General features: G+C 39.2%; 1 protein-coding gene across 2 annotated transcripts in view; it reads left to right on the forward strand.

The window, feature by feature from the left end:
* Window positions 1–22,058, forward strand: part of Colec10 (collectin subfamily member 10) — a 60,780-nt gene that overhangs the window by 21,083 nt on the left and 17,639 nt on the right. For both annotated transcript variants that reach the window (NM_001130541.1, XM_039078785.2), the window contains exons 2-3: window positions 9,269–9,340; window positions 12,317–12,388. In NM_001130541.1, coding sequence (NP_001124013.1) covers window positions 9,269–9,340; window positions 12,317–12,388 — 144 coding nt within the window. The remainder of the gene's footprint in view (window positions 1–9,268; window positions 9,341–12,316; window positions 12,389–22,058) is intronic.

The following is a 22,058-nucleotide window of genomic DNA, read 5'->3' on the forward strand; positions in this document are numbered from 1 at the left end:
ACAATTTCCTAGACAGATACCAGGTACCGAAGTTAAATCAGGTACAGATAAACCAGTTAAACAACCCCATAACTCCTAAGGAAAAGAAGCAGTCATTAAAGGTCTCCCAACCAAAAGGAGCCCAGGTCCAGACAGGTTTAGTGCAGAATTCTATCAGACCTTCATAGAAGACCTCATACCAATATTATCCAAACTATTCCACAAAATTGAAACAGTTGGAGCACTACCAAATTCCTTCTATGAAGCCACAATTACTCTTATACCTAAACCACACAAAGACCCAACGAAGAAAGAGAACTTCAGACCAATTTCCCTTATGAATATCGACGCAAAAATACTCAATAAAATTCTGGCAAACCGAATCGAAGAGCACATCAAAACAATCATCCACCATGATCAAGTAGGCTTCATCCCAGGCATGCAGGGATGGTTTAATATACGGAAAACTATCATCGTGATCCATTATATAAACAAACTGAAAGAACAGAACCACATGATCATTTCATTAGATGCTGAGAAAGCATTTGACAAAATTCAACACCCCTTCATGATAAAAGTCCTGGAAAGAATAGGAATTCAAGGCCCATACCTAAACATAGTAAAAGCCATATACACCAAACCAGTTGCTAACATTAAACTAAATGGAGAGAAACTTGAAGCAATCCCACTAAAATCAGGGACTAAACAAGGCTGCTCACTCTCTCCCTACTTATTCAATATAGTTCTCGAAGTTCTAGCCAGAGCAATCAGACAACAAAAGGAGGTCAAGGGGATACAGATCGGAAAAGAAGGAGTCAAAATATCACTATTTGCAGATGATATGATAGTATATTTAAGTGATCCCAAAAGTTCCACCAGAGAACTACTAAAGCTGATAAACAACTTCAGCAAAGTGGCTGGGTATAAAATTAACTCAAATAAATCAGTAGCCTTCCTCTACACAAAAGAGAAACAAGTTGAGAAAGAAATTGGGGAAAAGACACCCTTCATAATAGATCCAAATAATATAAAGTACCTCGGTGTGACTTTAACCAAGCAAGTAAAAGATCTGTACAATAAGAACTTCAAGACACTGAAGAAAGAAATTGAAGAAGACCTCAGAAGATGGAAAGATCTCCCATGCTCATGGATTGGCAGGATTAATATAGTAAAAATGGCCATTCTACCAAAAGCGATCTGCAGATTCAATGCAATCCTCATCAAAATACCAATCCAGTTCTTCAAAGAGTTAGACAGAACAATTTGCAAATTCATCTGGAATAACAAAAAACCCAGGATAGCTAAAACTATCCTCAACAATAAAAGGACTTCAGGGGGAATCACTATCCCTGAACTCAAGCAGTATTACAGAGCAATAGTGATAAAAACTGCATGGTATTGGTACAGAGACAGACATACAGACCAATGGAACAGAACTGAAGACCCAGAAATGAACACACACACATATGGTCACTTGATTTTTGACAAAGGAGCCAAAACCATCCAGTGGAAAAAAGATAGCATTTTCAGCAAATGGAGCTGGTTCAACTGGAGGTCAACATGTAGAAGAATGCAGATCGATCCATTCTTATTGTCCTGTACAATGCTTAAGTCCAAGTGGATCAAGGATCTCCACATAAAACCAGATACACTCAATCTAATAGAAGAAAAACTAGGGAAGCATCTGGAACACATGGGCACTGGAAAAGATTTCCTGAACAAAACACCAATGGCTTAGGCTCTAAGATCAAGAATCGAGAAATGGGATCTCATAAAACTGCAAAGCTTCTGTAAGGCAAAGGACACTGTGGTTAGGACAAAATGGCAACCAACAGATTGGGAAAAGATCTTTACCAATCCTACAACAGGTAGAGGCCTTATATCCAAAATATACAAAGAACTCAAGAAGTTAGACTGCAGGGAGACAAATAACCCTATTAAAAATGGGGTTCAGAGCTAAACAAAGAATTCACAGCTGAGGAATGTCGAATGGCTGAGAAACAACTAAAGAAATGTTCAACATCTTTAGTCATAAGGGAAATGCAAATCAAAACAACCCTGAGATTTCACCTCACACCAGTGAGAATGGCTAAGATCAAAAAATCAGGTGACAGCAAATGCTGGCGAGGATGTGGAGAAAGAGGAACACTCCTCCGTTGTTGGTGGGATTGCAGACCATTCTGGAAATCAGTCTGGAGGTTTCTCAGAAAATTGGACATTGAACTGCTGAGGATCCAGCTATTCCTCTCTTGGGCATATACCCAAAAGGTGCCCCAACATATAAAAAAGACACGTGCTTCACTATGTTCATAGCAGCCTTATTTATAATAGCCAGAATTGGAAAGAATCCAGATGCCCTTCAACAGAGGAATTGATACAGAAAATGTGGTACATCTACACAATGGAATATTACTCAGCTATCAAAAACAATGACTTTATGAAATTTGTAGGCAAATGGTTGGAACTGGAAAATATCATCCTGAGTGAGCTAACCCAATCACAGAAAGACATACATGGTATGCACTCATTGATAAGTGGCTATTAGCCCAAATGCTTGAATTACCCTAGATGCCTAGAACAAATGAAACTCAAGGCGAATGATCAAAATGTGAATGCTTCACTCCTTCTTTAAAAGGGGAACAAGAATACCCTTGGCAGGGAATAGAGAGGCAATGATTAAAACAGATACAGAAGGAACACCCATTCAGAGCCTGCCCCACATGTGGCCCATACATATACAGCCATCCAATTAGACAAGATGGATGAAGCAAAGAAGTGCAGGCTGACAGGAGCCAGATGTAGATCGCTCCTGAGAGACACAGCCAGAATACAGCAAATACAGAGGCGAATGCCAGCAGCAAACCACTGAACTGAGAACGGGACCCCCGTTGAAGGAATCAGAGAAAGAACTCAAAGAGCTTGAAGGAGCTCGAGACCCCATATGAATAACAATGCCAAGCAACCAGATCTTCCAGGGACTAAGCCACTACCTAAAGACTATACATGGACTGACCCTGGACTCTGGACTCTGACCTCATAGGTAGCAATGAATATTCTAGTAAGATCACCAGTGGAAGGGGAAGCCCTTGGTCCTGCTAAGAGTGAACCCTCAGTGAACGTGATTGTTGGGGGGAGGGCGGTAATGGGGGGAGGATGGGGAGGGGAACACCCATAAAGAAGGGGAATTAGGGGGATGATTGCCCGGAAACCGTGAAAGGGAATAGCACTCGAAATGTAAATAAGAAATACTCAAGTTAATAAAAAAAAAGAAGAAGAAAGAATTAATTTAAATTTAAATAATTGATTAAATAAGTTAACAAGTTATTTATCAAATTATTATATATTTATTAAATGCAATGTAATGAAGTAGAACTATATATTATTTAGCATGTTATTAAGGAGCTTTTATTTAGGAAATTTAAATTTTGAGCCTATCTCACATATGTATATGTATATCCTATCTCATATATGCATATCCAAAGTATATATAAATATACACATTTATATGTACAGATTTGAATGTATATCTCAGCACTTAATAACATGTGCTTTGCCACCTGGAGCCCTTGACAAATTATATCATTGTTTAGATAAGTTTGCTTGTTGATTTTTACATAGAAAATTAAAATTGGTTAAATATTCAATTCTGCAAAATGCCAGGCATCTTCAATGGATCTTCAACCCAATTATAGAGGAGAAGAAAGCCAAGGCAGGAAGACTGATCCCAGAACAAGTTGCTCAATAATGTGGTTCGAGCATGGCTCCATTCTTTCCTGACACCTAAGTCTGTAAAGTGGCATTTCAGAGCTCATCAATAATTTTAGTTTATCACTGTTCATGCTGAAACTGTTCATGATAGTACAAAGTCACGTCTTCCTAAAGTGTTGCTATCTGTCTTGTAAGATCCTCCCTGGAACAACCGTTCTACTCAAGGACAAGAGTGCCAGTTAATTAAGATGCAACTGGTTAGCCTGGAAGAATAAACTTGCCATAACTGTAACAGAATGCCTGATACAACTGACATGTACAGAGGTTTGCTTCAATGCTTAGCACTAAAGAAACCCATAATGTTTGGCTACAAGTGGTGGCAAACATGACAATGGCAGAAGTCATGGAAAAGCAAACTGCTTAGTTCATGGACAAGAAGCAAAAGAAGAGGGAGAGACTAGATCCTAGGCCCCAAATTGCTAAAGGTTTCACCACCTTCTAAGTCTTTAAGACATAGACTGCAGGAGACCTCTCTCCTTCCAAAGTCTAGCAGAAGTTAAGTGATATGATGGGAGCTAGAATTCCTGATGTGTAGCATTTGATCCTATGGATATAATCAGTTTATACCCAACCTTCTCAGGATTATTGCTTTCTATAAATGACCAGTAGGAATTTGTCATCCTCCAACCTCTTTATTCTATTAGTAGTTCTTTCAGCAGAAAAATGACATTATTGTTCATGTTTTGTTTTCAAAGGACTCAGTTTCACTCCTATGAATTTTGACTTCTCTTTCTAACTGTTCATTTCTCCCACTTACTAAATTAAACTGTAAAAGCATAATTATATAGGCAGCCTATAAGTGGAGCCACAAGAATTCTGTGAAGCAGAACTTATCGAGTACTTGAATAAAAAGCAATAATGTTGTAATAGCAATGTGCTTACATAGGAGACTGTTCCTACCCTTTAGACATTTGTTGACATGTTTAAGGATGATATGCTGTCATATCTGTAATTGGATTTAAAAAAGCAGCAAAAATAGTTAAAGTAGTGACATCAAGCCAATAGCTATATCTTCGTACTGGTATATCTGTCCTTCATCTTTAAGTGTGTGAAAAATTTCATAGTGTGAAGTAAAAAAGCCCATGCAGTCAAGCAAAAATGTAATAAAGTAACAGGGTAGAGGTTGAGGTAGTGAATACCGAGGGACAATCACTTTTTAACTATTAAAACACAAACAGTGGAGCACACCAAACGACTAGCAAAATACTCTTCACCTATTGGATGAGATACTTATAATTTGAAATTGTCCTATGGAATTGGTCAGATTTTTCTCCATTTTAACAATAAAAAATTAAGACTCAGAGAGTTGAAAGGAGAATTTTCAAAAATTCAATCTGTTCCTTGTGCCTCAGGGAGAGCTGTGTAGAAAGGATTGAATTGAAAGAACTTGGGGGTAAACAGGAAGGCAAATGAAGGCACTGAGGGAATGATGAATAGATAAACGTGAGCAAAGCAAACAATTGGAGATCCTAAGAAGGACCTGGAAAAGAGAAAGTGCAGATCCAGTATAACAACCTTATTCCCTGAGCCTCATGACCATATCAATTCTTCTATTGAAAGCTTCAAAACAGGAGGCAGAATTACTAAATTTATAAACAAGATGCAAGGAGTGAGGAGCATGTTATTAAGACTGAGGACATCCTTGCAGGGGTTCTCATGCCACATGCCCCACCCAATTCTAAGGGTGATCAGGGGAAAGATTGCTAACAACTTCTCTCCGGTCGCTAAGATTACTTTAATGATAGAAAAGACACATTTTGCAGTGATTTTATTTAGCATTTCCAAAATAATTATAGTAATCCATTTACATGGTACAGACTTGAGTTCAGCTATTTAATTTCAAATAAATCCTACCTTTAAAAAAGGTGGTCAACTGTACACTGTGTTGGAATTCTGCTGGGGAGAATTCTGCTGGGAACATATACAGTATGCTAATGGCCCAGCGGGGCTCAAGTAGATAATTTTTAGAAACTTAAAATTAGTCTATTATAGTTTACCTTATCTTGTTTTTTTCAATGTTAGTAGTTATTTTTAATGAAGGAATCTCATAAAACCTTTCCAAGAGACTAAAAGACAACATTGAGATGCAGGGCTCCTTCCCAGTGCTTGTTTTTGTCTCCCTTCTGTTTTCACGAAAGTAACTCCCAAAGATTAAATAACCTGGACCCAAGTGGAAGGTGAAGACACAGGTTGCTTACTTCAGCTCTAGCAGGCAGGCTGGTGCAGCCATGTAGGTCACAAGAACCATAATCCTGTTTCTGTCCTCCAGGATCTTTCATCAGAAGCCACCAGGGAGCAGCAAATGACTAAATCACTCACCTAGCCTCCTCCAGTGAGACACTTGCTTGGAAATGAATGAGCAGATCTCAGGGAGGGGAGGAAAGAAGGGGAAAATAATGGTGCCAATATTCATATCCATGTGGCTTTATGATCTTGCCCTTTGCTGAGCAGGAATTGTCTCTTTAGTCCCATTGCATGGATCCACAATCCCAGTCCCAGGAATGTGAGGATAAAAATCCATTTAAAATCACTCCACTTGTGCAGAACGTAGGCTTTGAGGAAAGATGCCCAAAATATGAATCCCAATGTTACCATTACACATTCTATAACTGGATAGATGTTGCCTCACCTCTGCTTGACCTCATTCCCTCATCTGTAAAATGGAGCTGAAGATAACATCCTTCTGAAAGGTTATCATGGGGATCAAATGATAGAGTACATGTCAGGTAGAATGGACACTTTGGCTCATAATATTCAATAATGCTGTCATAGCATTTGTAAAGTGTCATATGGTTCATACAAAGTATAGCCCATTCCATCTCATTTCAAGTTTCAGGCTGTGCTAAATTCTCTATGTGCAAACAAAAAAATTGTTTAGATGGCAGTCTCTCCTTCAGCTCTCAGAGGACTGAATGTGAGCTCTAAGCAGAAATGAACTGACACATTAAGTATAAAAAGATAACCATATGTACAACAATGCCAAGCAACCAGAGCTTCCAGGGACTAAGCCACTACCTAAAGACTATACATGGACTGACCCTGGACTCTGACCTCATAGGTAGCAATGAATATCCTAGTAAGAGCACCAGTGGAAGGGGAAGCCCTGGGTCCTGCTAAGACTGAACCCCCAATGAACTAGACTGTTGGGGGAGGGCGGCAATGGGGGGAGGGTTGGGAGGGGAACACCCATAAGGAAGGGGAGGGGGGAGGGGGATGTTTGCCCGGAAACCGGGAAAGGGAATAACACTCGAAATGTATATAAGAAATATGCAAGTTAATAAAATAAAGAGTGAACTAGATTAAAAAAAAAGATAACCAGAAGAATTTAGCTCAGTCTTCTAATGGTAGAGAAGACAATCATTTTCTATATAATGTCACATTGGGTGAAAAATGAGGAAAGAAAGTTAGGAACAGATGAAAAAATGAAGGAGGGAACCTTCTGGAAAACATATACACATGCACACGTGTACACACACACACACACACACACACACACACACACACACACACACTATTTTGTCCATTCTATCACTGAGTGAAATAATACTCAAAAGGATAAAGGGACTCCCAGGATGCAGAATTGCTCAACTAGGGGGCAGCAAAGCCAGGTCTCACAAATTCTATCTCTGGGGCATGTTCTATATGAATTCAGTGACTTTCGGAATACTAACAGGATTCCTATTATCTTCCTTGTTTAGAAAATAATACAAATTGTAGGGTTTTTTCCTGGTAACTTTCTCCTCTCTCTCTGAAAACTTTGACGAATGTCATGTTTTCTAAAATCTACCATGTGGTAAGAGCCACTGGCACCTTAGATGAATGTGTCAGATTTACACGTGGAGGGCAGAAACAGACATGGGCGGATTCTTACTGGGATACTAAGAGTCCTGCAATAATTCAGAAGTATCTTAACCACACAGCATCTTGGTGGATATTTTGTTCTTGTTATTGTTTTGCTCGTGTTTTAACTTATGAATAAAGTGAGACTATTTTCTACCTCCTGGAATTACTACAAATTCCATGTCAAAATCCTTAGTTCAGGTGCAAAGCACATATTAACCTTGCTAAATAAGCACACACACACCACCCTGGCACTGGAAAATACCATCCAGCGCAAACCCAACTCCTCTAGTCTGACCACAGAAATCATCTGAGCATCTTTGTAAAAGCTAGCTCCAGAAGGATCCTGGAGTCAGTCCTATAAAGCAGCCTGGTGCTTGGATAATCTCACGACCTAGAATCTCATTTCCCATCATTCTTCACGCTTTCACTATCCTGAGATTGCCATGGTGACAATGTGGGGTAAACAGTCACAACATGCTATCTGTTACGCTCTTTATTTCCAAAGCACATTCAAATTCTTACTTTGTTGATTCTAAAACAACCGGACAAGTCAGGGAGGACAGGTAATACCCCCACACTAATGATAAGGAAACACAGAATACAGGAGAGAGTAACAATAACCACCATAATCACACACCAGTTGTGTTCTTGTCTTCTGGTCTATTGGTTCATGGAAACTTCTTGGTAGCCCACATGTCATTATTTTAATTTTCATGAAAGAAAAGTGAGGCTGAGAAAAGTTGGTCATTTGTGTATGTTTCTCCAGATAGATAATAAAGGAGCTGGGACTCAAGTCTGGACTTGTCTTTCTCCAAAATCAGTAAGCTGTATCAACAATGTATCAAAGAGTCACACAAACTATTAGTCCCTAGCATGATATTGTAATTTGTGCCTTCCAACTCATGGTCCATTTCAGTAAAAGGTTCAATAAATCTGGTTGAGCGCAATCAGTTTGAGCTGTTAAGGTCATCTGTGGCTATGGTAGTCACTGCAACATACAGCTGCTCGTCAGCTGTGTGCTATTCTTGGTCTCCTATTCTTAGCTTCCCAGTCCGTGCCTCAATTTGTGGGGTTCCTCTATTGTTGAGAGGAGACGGTATGCTGTAAATTTCTCTTTTTTACTAATTTATTAATTAGTTATTTCACAGTTTCATAGGCAGAGATTGCATGATGCTACAATGAAACAATGCCCTAACATCTAACTCCCTCCCACTGCTATCTATCTCCCCTTTCCTCACAAATCTTTTCCCATATTCATTTCTATTTCCTGCATTCTGACCCACTGAGTTTAACCAACACCTTCTGGGTGACCATGTGTTAGGAGCAGATAGAGTCTTTTGGGCTCAGCAGTGGGTTCAAAGGTAAAAACAATGACCCCCTTCCAAACTCCTAGCATCTACAAATAGCCAAGCATCCAGCAATAAAAATCAAGAATCCATTAGCCCCTCTCCCATCCATCGCAGATTGCTGACAGTCACTCTTATGTGGACCCAATGCAGGTAACCATAGCTACTGTGATGACTACAATGGACATCCATTCTTTTCAGCTGTCCAATCCTTGTAGCCTGCATACATTCTAACATCCAAGCTGCAATGGCATTATGGTCTCCTTCCCCTGGGGAGATTGAGCTGAATCCTTAGTTGAAATGACCTACTTTCTCTTGTTTTGTTTTAAAAGGAGATAATGGTGAAAGAGGTGACACAGGAGAAGAAGGCAAGGATGGCAAAGTGGGACGCCAAGGACCAAAAGGTAGGCTAGCCTAATTGCCAGTCTAATGCAACGCTCTCTCTCTCTCTCTCTCTCTCTCTCTCTCTCTCTCTCTCTCTCTCTGTGTGTGTGTGTGTGTGTGTGTGTGTCTGTGTGTATGCATGTGTGTGTCTCCATCCCTCCCTTTCTTTCTGTGTCTATATCTGTCTGTCTTCCCTCTCCCTCTCCCTCTCCCCCTCACCTCCCTTTCTCTCTCTCTGCCCTTGTCTTTGAAATTAGCAGTTTCACAAGCTCTCTGCTCCAGAGTTAGATATAATGTGTTTGAGGTATGAGTTATCTGACCAGCCAAGGGCCCCTATGGACTTACAGACTTGTCTGAAGGCTAGACTCTGTCATATTTCTCAAGCTTTATCATTAAGGCTGTGCACACTCTGTGGCTCAGGGAATGGCAGTCTCAGAAAAATATAAGGTGATGAGTTTTAAGAAATGTACGTGTCGCTTCTCGGCCTTTTGGCTAAGATCAAGAAATGTACGTGTCATAGATTTGATGGCTTCTAGCAGGGATACAGGAGAAGGGCTCAGTTTTCTTTAAGAGGCCGAACACTGGGCGTTTGTCCATCCTCCAGTGAGTAGAAGAACTACACAAATTGGACTTAGTTCCCACCTTTTTTTCTTTTTTTGTGGGGGGAGGGATTGGTCACAAAGGTGACTTGGGAGGAGTTGTAGAAATTGAGTGCAATGGGGTGCATGATGGAAAATTCCCAAATAATCAATAAAAATATGATGTTATGGGAAAAAAGAAACAGGTTCATAGAAAGGGTTGTCTGGTCCCTTGAAATGTTTGTCTTTTCCCAATCTCTGTGTTCCTTTATTCCTTTTTCCTTATAATAAAGAATAATGTAAAAGGTCAATGTAGAGTCTTAAAGGAAGGGAAAATAAATCAAACAATATTAACACAAAAGCTACTTAGATGTTTTCAGGAATAAACTTAGGAGTAAACCTTAGTAAAATTAAATCAATAAGCAATAAGTCACCACCATGCGTCTTCTAAACACCTGAGTTGTTCTATTTCTTATTGAATGGTACCCATGGACCACTTGTTTTAAAGTTTTAGTTAATTTAAAGTGTGGAAAAGATGCCTAAGCCCTTAGAACCTCAATCCGAGAAAGACTGTATCGTTCTAAAAATTTTTATGTTGATTGCTAAGTTATTTTCGCAAAATAAAGATTTGTCACCAGTGAATGCTTTTATAGTATCACTTTTTGTTAGTTATTCATTAGGTTTTTGTCTTTGATTTTTGGTTCAGTTTGACTTCATTTTCTTTTCTGCTTTTTGACTTTTTTTGTTTTGTTTTGTTTTGTTTGTTTTTATTTTTTGATTTATTGGTTGTTTTTTGTTTGTATTTTATGAGTTCTCATAATAGGAGCCTTGGCTACTCCAAAATTTGATATGTAGACCAGAGTAGCCTCTTATTTATAGAAATTTCCCACTTCTGCCTCATGAGTGCTAGGATTATACATGTGCACAAACATACCCATCCTTTATTATTGGGTTTTTTTAATATTTATTTTTTAATGTATATGAGAACACTGTAGCTTCTTCAGACACAGCAGAAGAGAATATCAGATACCTTTACAGATGGTTGTGAGCCACCATGTGGTTGTTGGGATTTAAACTCAGGACCTCTGGAAGAGCAGTCAGTGCTCTTAACCAATGAGCCATCTCTCCAGCCCCTATTGTCAGTTTTTTTTAATGACTTTAAAATAGTGTAGGGGTTCCTGGTGATTATTAGTTTTAAGATTATAAGCTCAGAAGCAAAGCGAGCTGTGATGGATCATATCTGTGATCCCAGCATCAAGACTTGAGGCAGACCTGCTGCATTTGAGGTCAACCCAGCACTCTGTACCCCAGGCCAGTCTGGGTTGCAGTGTAAGATGTTGTCTCCAAAGACAAAAATAAGCAACAGAACTTCAGGCAGAAAGTTTCTATGTCTCTTTCATCCCTAGGTTTTATAGCTGTGCATTCTCTTTTCTGTTCTGAAGTAGCTAAAAACTGTCAAATCTTGTTTGAAAGCAGAGACAAAAATCAATCCTAAGGCAAAACCAGAACTGTATCTAGAGGTAAACCTATCTAAAACAAAATAAAAGAAGCTTGCTCTGCCACTAATCTACCCTTTATTTTACAGACCCTCTGCTGTGGGCATTAGATATAATTTCTTCAGTAAATATTTTAACACCAACATGCCCCGAATTGTTAGAATCATCACATTTCAATTAATTGATACCTTCTAACCCTGTTTAAATATAATATATACATATTAATATCTTGGGTTCATTTTCTGATACTATGATAAAATACTTTAACCAATTCAATTTTAAACGGAAAGTGTTTTTGTTCATGGTTCTTGAGTATCATGGGCAGGAAGCCACAGCAGCTGAAGTTTGAGGAATCTAAGCACATTGCATCCATAATCAGTAACAAAGAGCAAATAATGCAAGTGTGTGTGTGTGCCCGGTTTACTTTTCTCTTTTATGTGTGTTCATACTCCAAGACTAAGCCCAAAGAATGGTGCAATCTACAATAAACAAGTCTTCTTCCATCGATGAACATAATTAAGAAAACCCCCACAAATATGCATGCAAGTCAACCTAATTGTTGAAAAAACTAACCATCACAATTAGGCATCTTAGAGAGATAGATAGATAGAGAGATAGATAGATAGATAGATAGATAGATAGATAGATAGATAGATAGAGACATAGATAGAGACATAGATAAAGAGAATTATATATATTTATTCTATATGGAGAGAATTTTATATAAAATATATATTAATTTACCTAATAGAATTCTATATAATATACATTATACCTAAGATACTTAATATATATGGCTAATATATAAATGATACCTAAATATATGTGTATGTTTCATCTATTTGGATTAAGATCATGCTAGTACATCCTTAAAGGAAAGAAAAAGCCTCATGCTATAACAATGGCATGCTTTGTTTTTCAGGAGTTAAAGGAGAGCTGGGTGATATGGGAGCCCAGGGCGATATTGGCAAGTCTGGTCCTATTGGCAAGAAGGGTAAGTTGGCCACATTACTTGGCAGTACAAACTGAAGCAAGGGAGTACATTGCAAACACATTTTTAAAATGTTTTATGTCATGAAAATGATGACTTTTCTTTCTTTTAAATAGTGTTTGTTCTCTCCTGAACTTGAGTCTTATACAATTAATATATCAGAATCAAAATAAACCATGGAGTAAAATTAAGCAAGATTTCAGAACAGAATCAAGCATAAAGTTCTGGTAGGTTCTATATTGAACTCTCTCCCTGGATTTATGGCTTGCTACAACCCAATGATATCATGATTCAAATACTCATAAACAGAATGTAGACAAGTATACAGTACAGAAATTAATAATGTCTCCAAAATCTCTTTATCAAGATAGGAAACTGAAGCATATCCAAAAATGTCCACCTCTTCAGACATATTCTCTTATAACTGCAACCTCAATAAGTTGTTTTTTTTTAAACCCAATCTCCCCTTCCCTGACCTCTTCTCATAAAACTTCACAATGGTAACAGGTCTCAATTCTTCTCAAATTCATTAACTCATTTATATATACATGCATTGTTCTACTTAGTTGGAAACATGAAGCTGAAGGAAAAATCAAAATGCTTTGCCAGCAGCTCAGAGATCACTCAGAAAGATAAGATTTATTTCAGGAAGAATTATAATCCTGAACAACATGAGTACTAAGGGGCCAAATGGGAAAGGAAGGCAGTAGTGAGATGGGAAGAAACTGAACTTGCTCTCAAGGAGTGGCAACAAGTTTTCCTGCACCAGGGAAAGACATCTGAAGGAAATGCACAGAATAGTTCTACAAAGGTTCAGATGAGATGCTCAGTGCCCTAAGTGTGTAATAATGCATCCTTTTGTGACAAATGCATAATTCATAAATATTTGACCTTTTTCAAAACTGGTCAAGTGTCCAGTGGTACCCAACAATAAATTCTTATAGGCAGCTTGGCAAAGTGGAGTCTGAGCAGAGGCTTGTAGCTTATAGTCTCTCCTGGAGGCTCTGTGCTTCCTCTTGTCCACCTCAGCCCACTTATTTCCTTGTTGATCCTTAAGGAGTTTCTGTCAGTTGGACTGGGAGACATGGATGGGTGCCTCCCTTGAGTGTTCACTACTAGCTGAAAACGTTACAGCAGGGGAATGCTACACAAGCACTTCCTAGTCAGGGCAGCTGTTGTTGCTTGAGTCTGGCAGTTTTATCAACAAAGCTGAGAAGCACTCGTTTCAGATCTCTTCATTTGCACAGGTCCTACTCAGACCCTGAGAGGAGGCTTACCATGGATTTACACTGTTATATGTCTTGGTAAACTTTGGAATTTAAGACATTTTTTAATCTATCAGTGGAAAGAATGATTCTCTACATTTTTAAAATCATTGCCCCTCCAACAGAACACATACGTAATATATTAACATGTATTTTGTGTGCATTATATATTAAAGTATGTTTCTTGTTCAACCCCTAACCCATTTGTACCACTGAGTTGATATTGCCACCAACAAAGCATGAGCTAAGACCACTGTCTTCGGCTCTAAATTCTCTCTATCATCCTTCTTGTGCTGAATGGTTTGGGAGTAGACACAAGTATTCAAGAAGTGAACTGAGACAAGCTTAAGTGAAGAAAAACATTTAGTTTGGACTTATGGTGATATATTTATATAGTTTGAAGTTACTTTCATAAACAGTTAAGTTATTGCTAACAAGTACAACATAGGAATGGCCTCCAAAAATATTCCCACCACCTACTGTGCAGGCCAGTACAAGTCATGGAACAAAAGTGCTGACTGTGTCCAGGCACATCTAGTACAAGAAATGTAGAGAAATCAACAAGCGGCGGGGGATGCTTGACAAACCTAGAGCTAGAGGTAATTTGGAGTTTTGCAAATCAGACATCCCAGGTAAACATGACAAAGATTTTACCAGAATGTGTCCTCAGACATAATGATTGTCTGAATATGCACATCCTTTCTAGAACAAGTTGCAGTGGAGGAAGAACATGAGTATAGTTAATAATCTCACAATATCCTTACTACCTATAGGGCAAGAGACTGCAGCCTACATCAAGTTTATCTTTCTGAAAACTGTGACTGGATAGGTTAAAAAAAAATACGTACTTATACTTGAAGGCGTGAGAAAATGGCAACCATGCTCTGGAGCCTTAGAAATCAAAATTAAGTTGTGGATTCTTCCTCGGACATTTATCAGTTTGTACACAGTTCTCAGTGTACAGGGAGACAACGCTAAGAGACTTGGGTGTGACTAGACACTTGCTCAGACTCGACTGATTCTGAAGGATTTCCAAAGAACAGAGGAGCCCAGAAAGATGCTCCATAATTTAGTTATAACTCCAGAAAAACCTGAAAAGCGTTTATTTAAACACATACCAATTTGTGGGGTTTTTTTGCATAGCAAGTTAAGTATGCAAGAAAATACTTGATCAAAAGAGAATATAGGGGCTGGGGATTTAGCTCAGTGGTAGAGCACTTACCTAGGAAGCGCAAGGCCCTGGGTTCGGTCCCCAGCTCCGAAAAAAAAAAAAAGAGAATATAAACAACAAAGAATCTACTTTCAAAACATTCAATTAAAAATACAAAAGTCAAAATGTCTTTCTGAAGATTAATAACAAAGTTAGCATCTCCCTCCATCACCAATTCTAATCAACATTTCTCATGAGCATCTAGCTGTACCACAAATACAAGAAAAAGAAGTAGGAATCACAAGAGTAGAACACAGACTGACATTCATTAAAACATGACAAGGAACTGTAAATGGGCTGCATTTACAGTTCTCTATACAAGGAGAGTGTTAGGATGCCAAATGAATGAAAATCAATTTGACTTCTAAATACAAAGAATGAAATTAAAAAAACACCATTTGTCATAGTATCAAAGTTATCATGAACCTCAGAATACATTCAGTAAAAATTATATGAGCCCTCCACAACAAGCACGGCATGGTAATGGAATCAAAGGCTACCTGAGGAAATGGAAGTACAGTTACTACATCCAAAGTTGGTTTATACAGGTCGGTACTATTTTTTCGATAGAAAATCAGCTGCATATCTTTAAATATCCGTGTTTAAAAATAAAAATTGAATGAGTGAGTTGGCTGAGTGTGTAAAGGTGCTTGCTGTTTTGCATAAATACAAGCACAGATGACACAAATCTGTTTAGGGTCATTTCAGGGATTGTTGGAATTCTACCCAAATCACAAGTCAAAGTTCACTTAATGATATTTTATGAAATTCAAACAGTAATTTGAAATATCACATCTTGAGCAGCTATCTGCTCCCAGACCCCGTGGGAAAGAGACCTCACCACCTGATCAGGTGGGCACTCCTGAGGCTGCAGAGCGGAAGAGACCACCAACACTGCCCACCCCTGCCCACATCCCTGGCCCAAGAGGAAACTGTATATGGCCTCTGGGCTCCCGTGGGGGAGGGCCCAGGAGTGGCAGGACCCCTGCCTGAGACACCTCAGGAACCTGAAGGAAACAGACCGGATAAACAGTTCTCTGCACCCAAATCCCGTGGGAGGGAGAGCTAAACCTTCAGAGAGGCAGACAAGCCTGGGAAACCAGAAGAGACTGCTCTCTGTACATACGTCTCCGACGCCAGAGTAAAACATCAAAGGCCATCTGGGACCCTGGTGCACTGAAGCTCCCAGAAGGGGCGGCACAGGTCTTCCTGGTTGCTGCCGCCGCAAAAAGCCCATGGGCAGCACCCCGCGAGCGAACTTGAGCCTCGGGACCACAGGTAAGACCAACTTGTATGCTGCAAGTGACCTGCCTGGTAAACTCAAGACACAGGCCCACAGGAACAGCTGAAGACCTGTACAGAGGAAAAACTACACGCACGAAAGCAGAACACTCTGTCCCCATAACTGGCTGAAAGAAAACAGTAAAACAGGGCTACAGCACTCCTGACACACAGGCTTATATGGACAATCTAGCCACTGTCAGAAATAGCAGAACAAAGTAACACTAGAGATAATCTGCTGGCGAGAGGCAACCGCAGGAACCCAAGCAACAGAAACCAAGACTACATGGCATCATCGGAGCCCAATTCTCCCACCAAAACAAACATGGAATGTCCAAACACCAGAAAAGCAAGATCTAGTTTCAAAATCATATTTGATCATGATTCTGGAGGACTTCAAGAAAGACGTGAAGAACTCCCTTAGAGAAACACAGGAAAACATTAATAAACAAGTAGAAGCCTACAGAGAGGAATCGCGAAAATGCCTGAAAGAAATCCAGGAAAACATAAATAAACAAGTAGAAGCCCATAGAGAGGAGACACAAAAATCCCTGAAAGAATATCAGGAAATCATAAATAAACAAGTAGAAGCCCATAGAGAGGAGTCACAAAAATCCCTGAAAGAATTCCAGGAAAACACAATCAAACAGTTGAAGGAATTAAAAATGGAAATAGAAGCAATCAAGAAAGAACACATGGAAACAACCCTGGATATAGAAAACCAAAAGAAGAGACAAGGAGCTGTAGATACAAGCTTCACCAACAGAATACAAGAGATGGAAGAGAGAATCTCAGGAGCAGAAGATTCCAAAGAAATCATTGACTCAACTGTCAAAGATAATGTAAAGCAGAAAAAGCTACTGGTCCAAAACATACAGGAAATCCAGGACTCAATGAGAAGATCAAACCTAAGGATAATAGGTATAGAAGAGAGTGAAGACTCCCAGCTCAAAGGACCAGTAAATATCTTCAACAAAATCATAGAAGAAAACATCCCTAACCTAAAAAAAGAGATACCCATAGGCATACAAAAAGCCTACAGAACTCCAAATAGATTGGACCAGAAAAGAAACACCTCCCGTCACATAATAGTCAAAACACCAAACGCACAAAATAAAGAAAGAATATTAAAAGCAGTAAGGGAAAAAGGTCAAGTAACATATAAAGGCAGACTTATCAGAATCACATCAGACTTCTCGCCAGAAAATATGAAGGCCAGAAGATCCTGGACTGATGTCATACAGACCCTAAGAGAACACAAATGCCAGCCCAGGTTACTGTATCCTGCAAAACTCTCAATTAACATAGATGGAGAAAACAAGATATTCCATGACAAAACCAAATTTACACAATATCTTTCTACAAATCCAGCACTACAAAGGATAATAAAAGGTAAAGCCCAACTTAAGAAGGCAAGCTTACCCTAGAAGAAGCAAGAAACTAATCGTCTTGGCAACAAAACAAAGAGAATGAAAGCACACAAACATAACCTCACATCCAAATATGAATATAACGGGAAGCAATAATCACTATTCCTTAATATCTCTCAACATCAATGGCCTCAACTCCCCAATAAAAAGACATAGATTAACAAACTGGATATGCAACGAGGACCCTGCATTCTGCTGCCTACAGGAAAAACACCTCAGAGACAAAGACAGACATTACCTCAGAGTGAAAGGCTGGAAAACAATTTTCCAAGCAAATGGTCAGAAGAAGCAAGCTGGAGTAGCCATTCTAATATCAAATAAAATCAATTTTCAACTAAAAGTCATCAAAAAAGATAAGGAAGGACACTTCATATTCATCAAAGGAAAAATCCACCAAGATGAACTCTCAATCCTAAATATCTATGCCCCAAATACAAGGGCACCTACATACGTAAAAGAAACCTTACTAAAGCTCAAAACACACATTGCACCTCACACAATAATAGTGGGAGATTTCAACACCCCACTCTCATCAATGGACAGATCATGGAAACCGAAATTAAACAGAGATGTAAACAGACTAAGAGAAGTCATGAGCCAAATGGAATTAACAGATATTTATAAAACATTCCATCCTAAAGCAAAAGGATATACCTTCTTCTCATCTCCTCATGGTACTTTCTCCAAAATTGACCATATAGTTGGTCAAAAAACAGGCCTCAACAGGTACAGAAAGATAGAAATAATCGCATGCGTGCTATCGGACCACCACGGCCTAAAACTGGTCTTAAATACCAATCCAGGAAGAATGCCCACATATACTTGGAAATTGAACAATGCTCTACTCAATGATAACCTGGTCAAGGAAGAAATAAAGAAAGAAATTAAAAACTTTTTAGAATTTAATGAAAATGAAGGTACAACATACCCAAACTTATGGGACACAATGAAAGCTGTACTAAGAGGAAAACTCATAGCGCTGAGTGCCTGCAGAAAGAAACAGGAAAGAGCATATGTCAGCAGCTTGACAGCACACCTAAAAGCTCTAGAACAAAATGAAGCAAATACACCCAGTAGGTGTAGAAGGCAGGAAATAATCAAACTCAGAGCTGAAATCAACCAAGTAGAAACAAAAAGGACCATAGAAAGAATCAACAGAACCAAAAGTTGTTTCTTTGAGAAAATCAACAAGATAGATAAACCCTTAGCCAGACTAACGAGAGGACACAGAGAGTGCGTCCAAATTAACAAAATCAGAAATGAAAAGGGAGACATAACAACAGATTCAGAGGAAATTCAAAAAATCATCAGATCTAACTATAAAAACCTATATTCAACAAAACTTGAAAATCTTCAGGAAATGGACAATTTCCTAGACAGATACCAGGTACTGAAGTTAAATCAGGAACAGATAAACCAGTTAAACAACCCCATAACTCCTAAGGAAATAGAAGCAGTCATTAAAGGTCTCCCAACCAAAAAGAGCCCAGGTCCAGACGGGTTTAGTGCAGAATTCTATCAAACCTTCATAGAAGACCTCATACCAATATTATCCAAACTATTCCGCAAAATTGAAACAGATGGAGCCCTACCGAATTCCTTCTACGAAGCCACAATTACTCTTATACCTAAACCACACAAAGGCACAACAAAGAAAGAGAACTTCAGACCAATTTCCCTTATGGATATCGACGCAAAAATACTGAACAAAATTCTGGCAAACCGAATCCAAGAGCACATCAAAACAATCATCCACCATGACCAAGTAGGCTTCATCCCAGGCATGCAGGGATGGTTTAATATACGGAAAACCATCAATGTGATCCACTATATAAACAAACTGAAAGAACAAAACCACATGATCATTTCATTAGACGCTGAGAAAGCATTTGACAAAATTCAACACCCCTTCATGATAAAAGTCCTGGAAAGAATAGGAATTCAAGGCCCATACCTAAACATAGTAAAAGCCATATACAGCAAACCAGTTGCTAACATTAAACTAAATGGAGAGAAACTTGAAGCAATCCCACTAAAATCAGGGACTAGACAAGGCTGCCCACTCTCTCCCTACTTATTCAATATAGTTCTTGAAGTTCTAGCCAGAGCAATCAGACAACAAAAGGAGGTCAAGGGGATACAGATCGGAAAAGAAGAAGTCAAAATATCACTATTTGCAGATGATATGATAGTGTATTTAAGTGATCCCAAAAGTTCCACCAGAGAACTACGAAAGCTGATAAACAACTTCAGCAAAGTGGCTGGGTATAAAATTAACTCAAATAAATCAGTAGCCTTCCTCTACACAAAAGAGAAACAAGCTGAGAAAGAAATTAGGGAAACGACACCCTTCATAATAGATCCAAATAATATAAAGTACCTCGGTGTGACTTTAAACAAGCAAGTAAAAGATCTGTACAATAAGAACTTCAAGACTCTGAAGAAAGAAATTGAAGAAGACCTCAGAAGATGGAAAGATCTCCCAGGCTCATGGATTGGCAGGATTAATATAGTAAAAATGGCCATTCTACCAAAAGCGATCTGCAGATTCAATGCAATCCCCATCAAAATACCAATCCAATTCTTCAAAGAGTTAGACCGAACAATTTGCAAATTCATCTGGAATAACAAAAAACCCAGGATAGCTAAAACTATCCTCAACAATAAAAGGACTTCAGGGGGAACCACTATCCCTGAACTCAAGCAGTATTACAGAGCAATAGTGATAAAAACTGCATGGTATTGGTACAGAGACAGACAGATAGACCAGTGGAATAGAATTGAAGACCCAGAAATGAACTCACACACCTATGGGCACTTGATTTTTGACAAAGGAGCCAAAAGCATCAAATGGAAAAAAGATAGCTTTTTCAGCAAATGGTGCTGGTTCAACTGGAGGTCAACATGTAGAAGAATGCAGATCGTCCATGCTTATCACCCTGTACATAGCTTAAGTCCAAGTGGATCAAGGACCTCCACATCAAACCAGACACACTCAAACTAATAGAAGAAAAACTAGGGAAGCATCTGGAACACATGGGCACTGGAAAAAATTTCCTAAACTACACCAATGGCTTACGCTCTAAGATCAAGAATCGACAAATGGGATCTCATAAAACTGCAAAGCTTCTGTAAGGCAAAGGACACTGTGGTTAGGACAAAACGGCAACCAACAGATTGGGAAAAGATCTTTACCAATCCTACAACAGATAGAGGCCTTATATCCAAAATATATAAAGAACGCAAGAAGTTAGACCGCAGGGAGACAAATAATCCTATTAAAAAATGGGGTTCAGAGCTAAACAAAGAATTCACAGCTGAGGAATGCCGAATGGCTGAGAAACACCTAAAGAAATGTTCAACATCTTTAGTCATAAGGGAAATGCAAATCAAAACAACCCTGAGATTTCACCTCACACCAGTGAGAATGGCTAAGATCAAAAACTCAGGTGACAGCAGATGCTGGCGAGGATGTGGAGAAAGAGGAACACTCCTCCATTGTTGGTGGGATTGCAGACTGGTAAAACCATTCTGGAAATCAGTCTGGAGGTTCCTCAGAAAATTGGACATTGATCTGCCTGAGGATCCAGCCATACCTCTCTTGGGCATATACCCAAAAGATGCCTCAACATATAAAAGAGACACGTGCTCCACTATGTTCATTGCAACCTTATTTATAATAGCCAGAAGCTGGAAAGAACCCAGATGCCCTTCAACAGAGGAATGGATACAGAAAATGTGGTACATCTACACAATGGAATATTACTCAGCTATCAAAAACAACGAGTTTATGAAATTCGTAGGCAAATGGTTGGAACTGGAAAATATCATCCTGAGTGAGCTAACCCAATCACAGAAAGACATACATGGTATGCATTCATTGATAAGTGGCTATTAGCCCAAATGCTTGAATTACCCTAGATGCCTAGAACAAATGAAACTCAAGACGGATGATCAAAATGTGAATGCTTCACTCCTTCTTTAAAAGGGGAACAAGAATACCCTTGGCAGGGAAGAGAGAGGCAAAGATTAAAACAGACACAGAAGGAACACCCATTCAGAGCCTGCCCCACATGTGGCCCATACATATTTAGCCACCCAATTAGACAAGATGGATGAAGCAAAGAAGTGCAGACCGACAGGAGCCGGATGTAGATCGCTCCTGAGAGACACAGCCAGAATACAGCAAATACAGAGGCGAATGCCAGCAGCAAACCACTGAACTGAGAACGGGACCCCCGTTGAAGGAATCAGAGAAAGAACTGGAAGAGCTTGAAGGGGCTCGAGACCCCATATGTACAACAATGCCAAGCAACCAGAGCTTCCAGGGACTAAGCCACTACCTAAAGACTATACATGGACTGACCCTGGACTCTGACCTCATAGGTAGCAATGAATATCCTAGTAAGAGCACCAGTGGAAGTGGAAGCCCTGGGTCCTGCTAAGACTGAACCCCCAGTGAACTAGACTGGTGGGGGGAGGGCGGC

The sequence above is a fragment of the Rattus norvegicus genome, chromosome 7 (assembly GCF_036323735.1).
Source record: "Rattus norvegicus strain BN/NHsdMcwi chromosome 7, GRCr8, whole genome shotgun sequence".
NCBI lineage: Eukaryota > Metazoa > Chordata > Mammalia > Rodentia > Muridae > Rattus > Rattus norvegicus.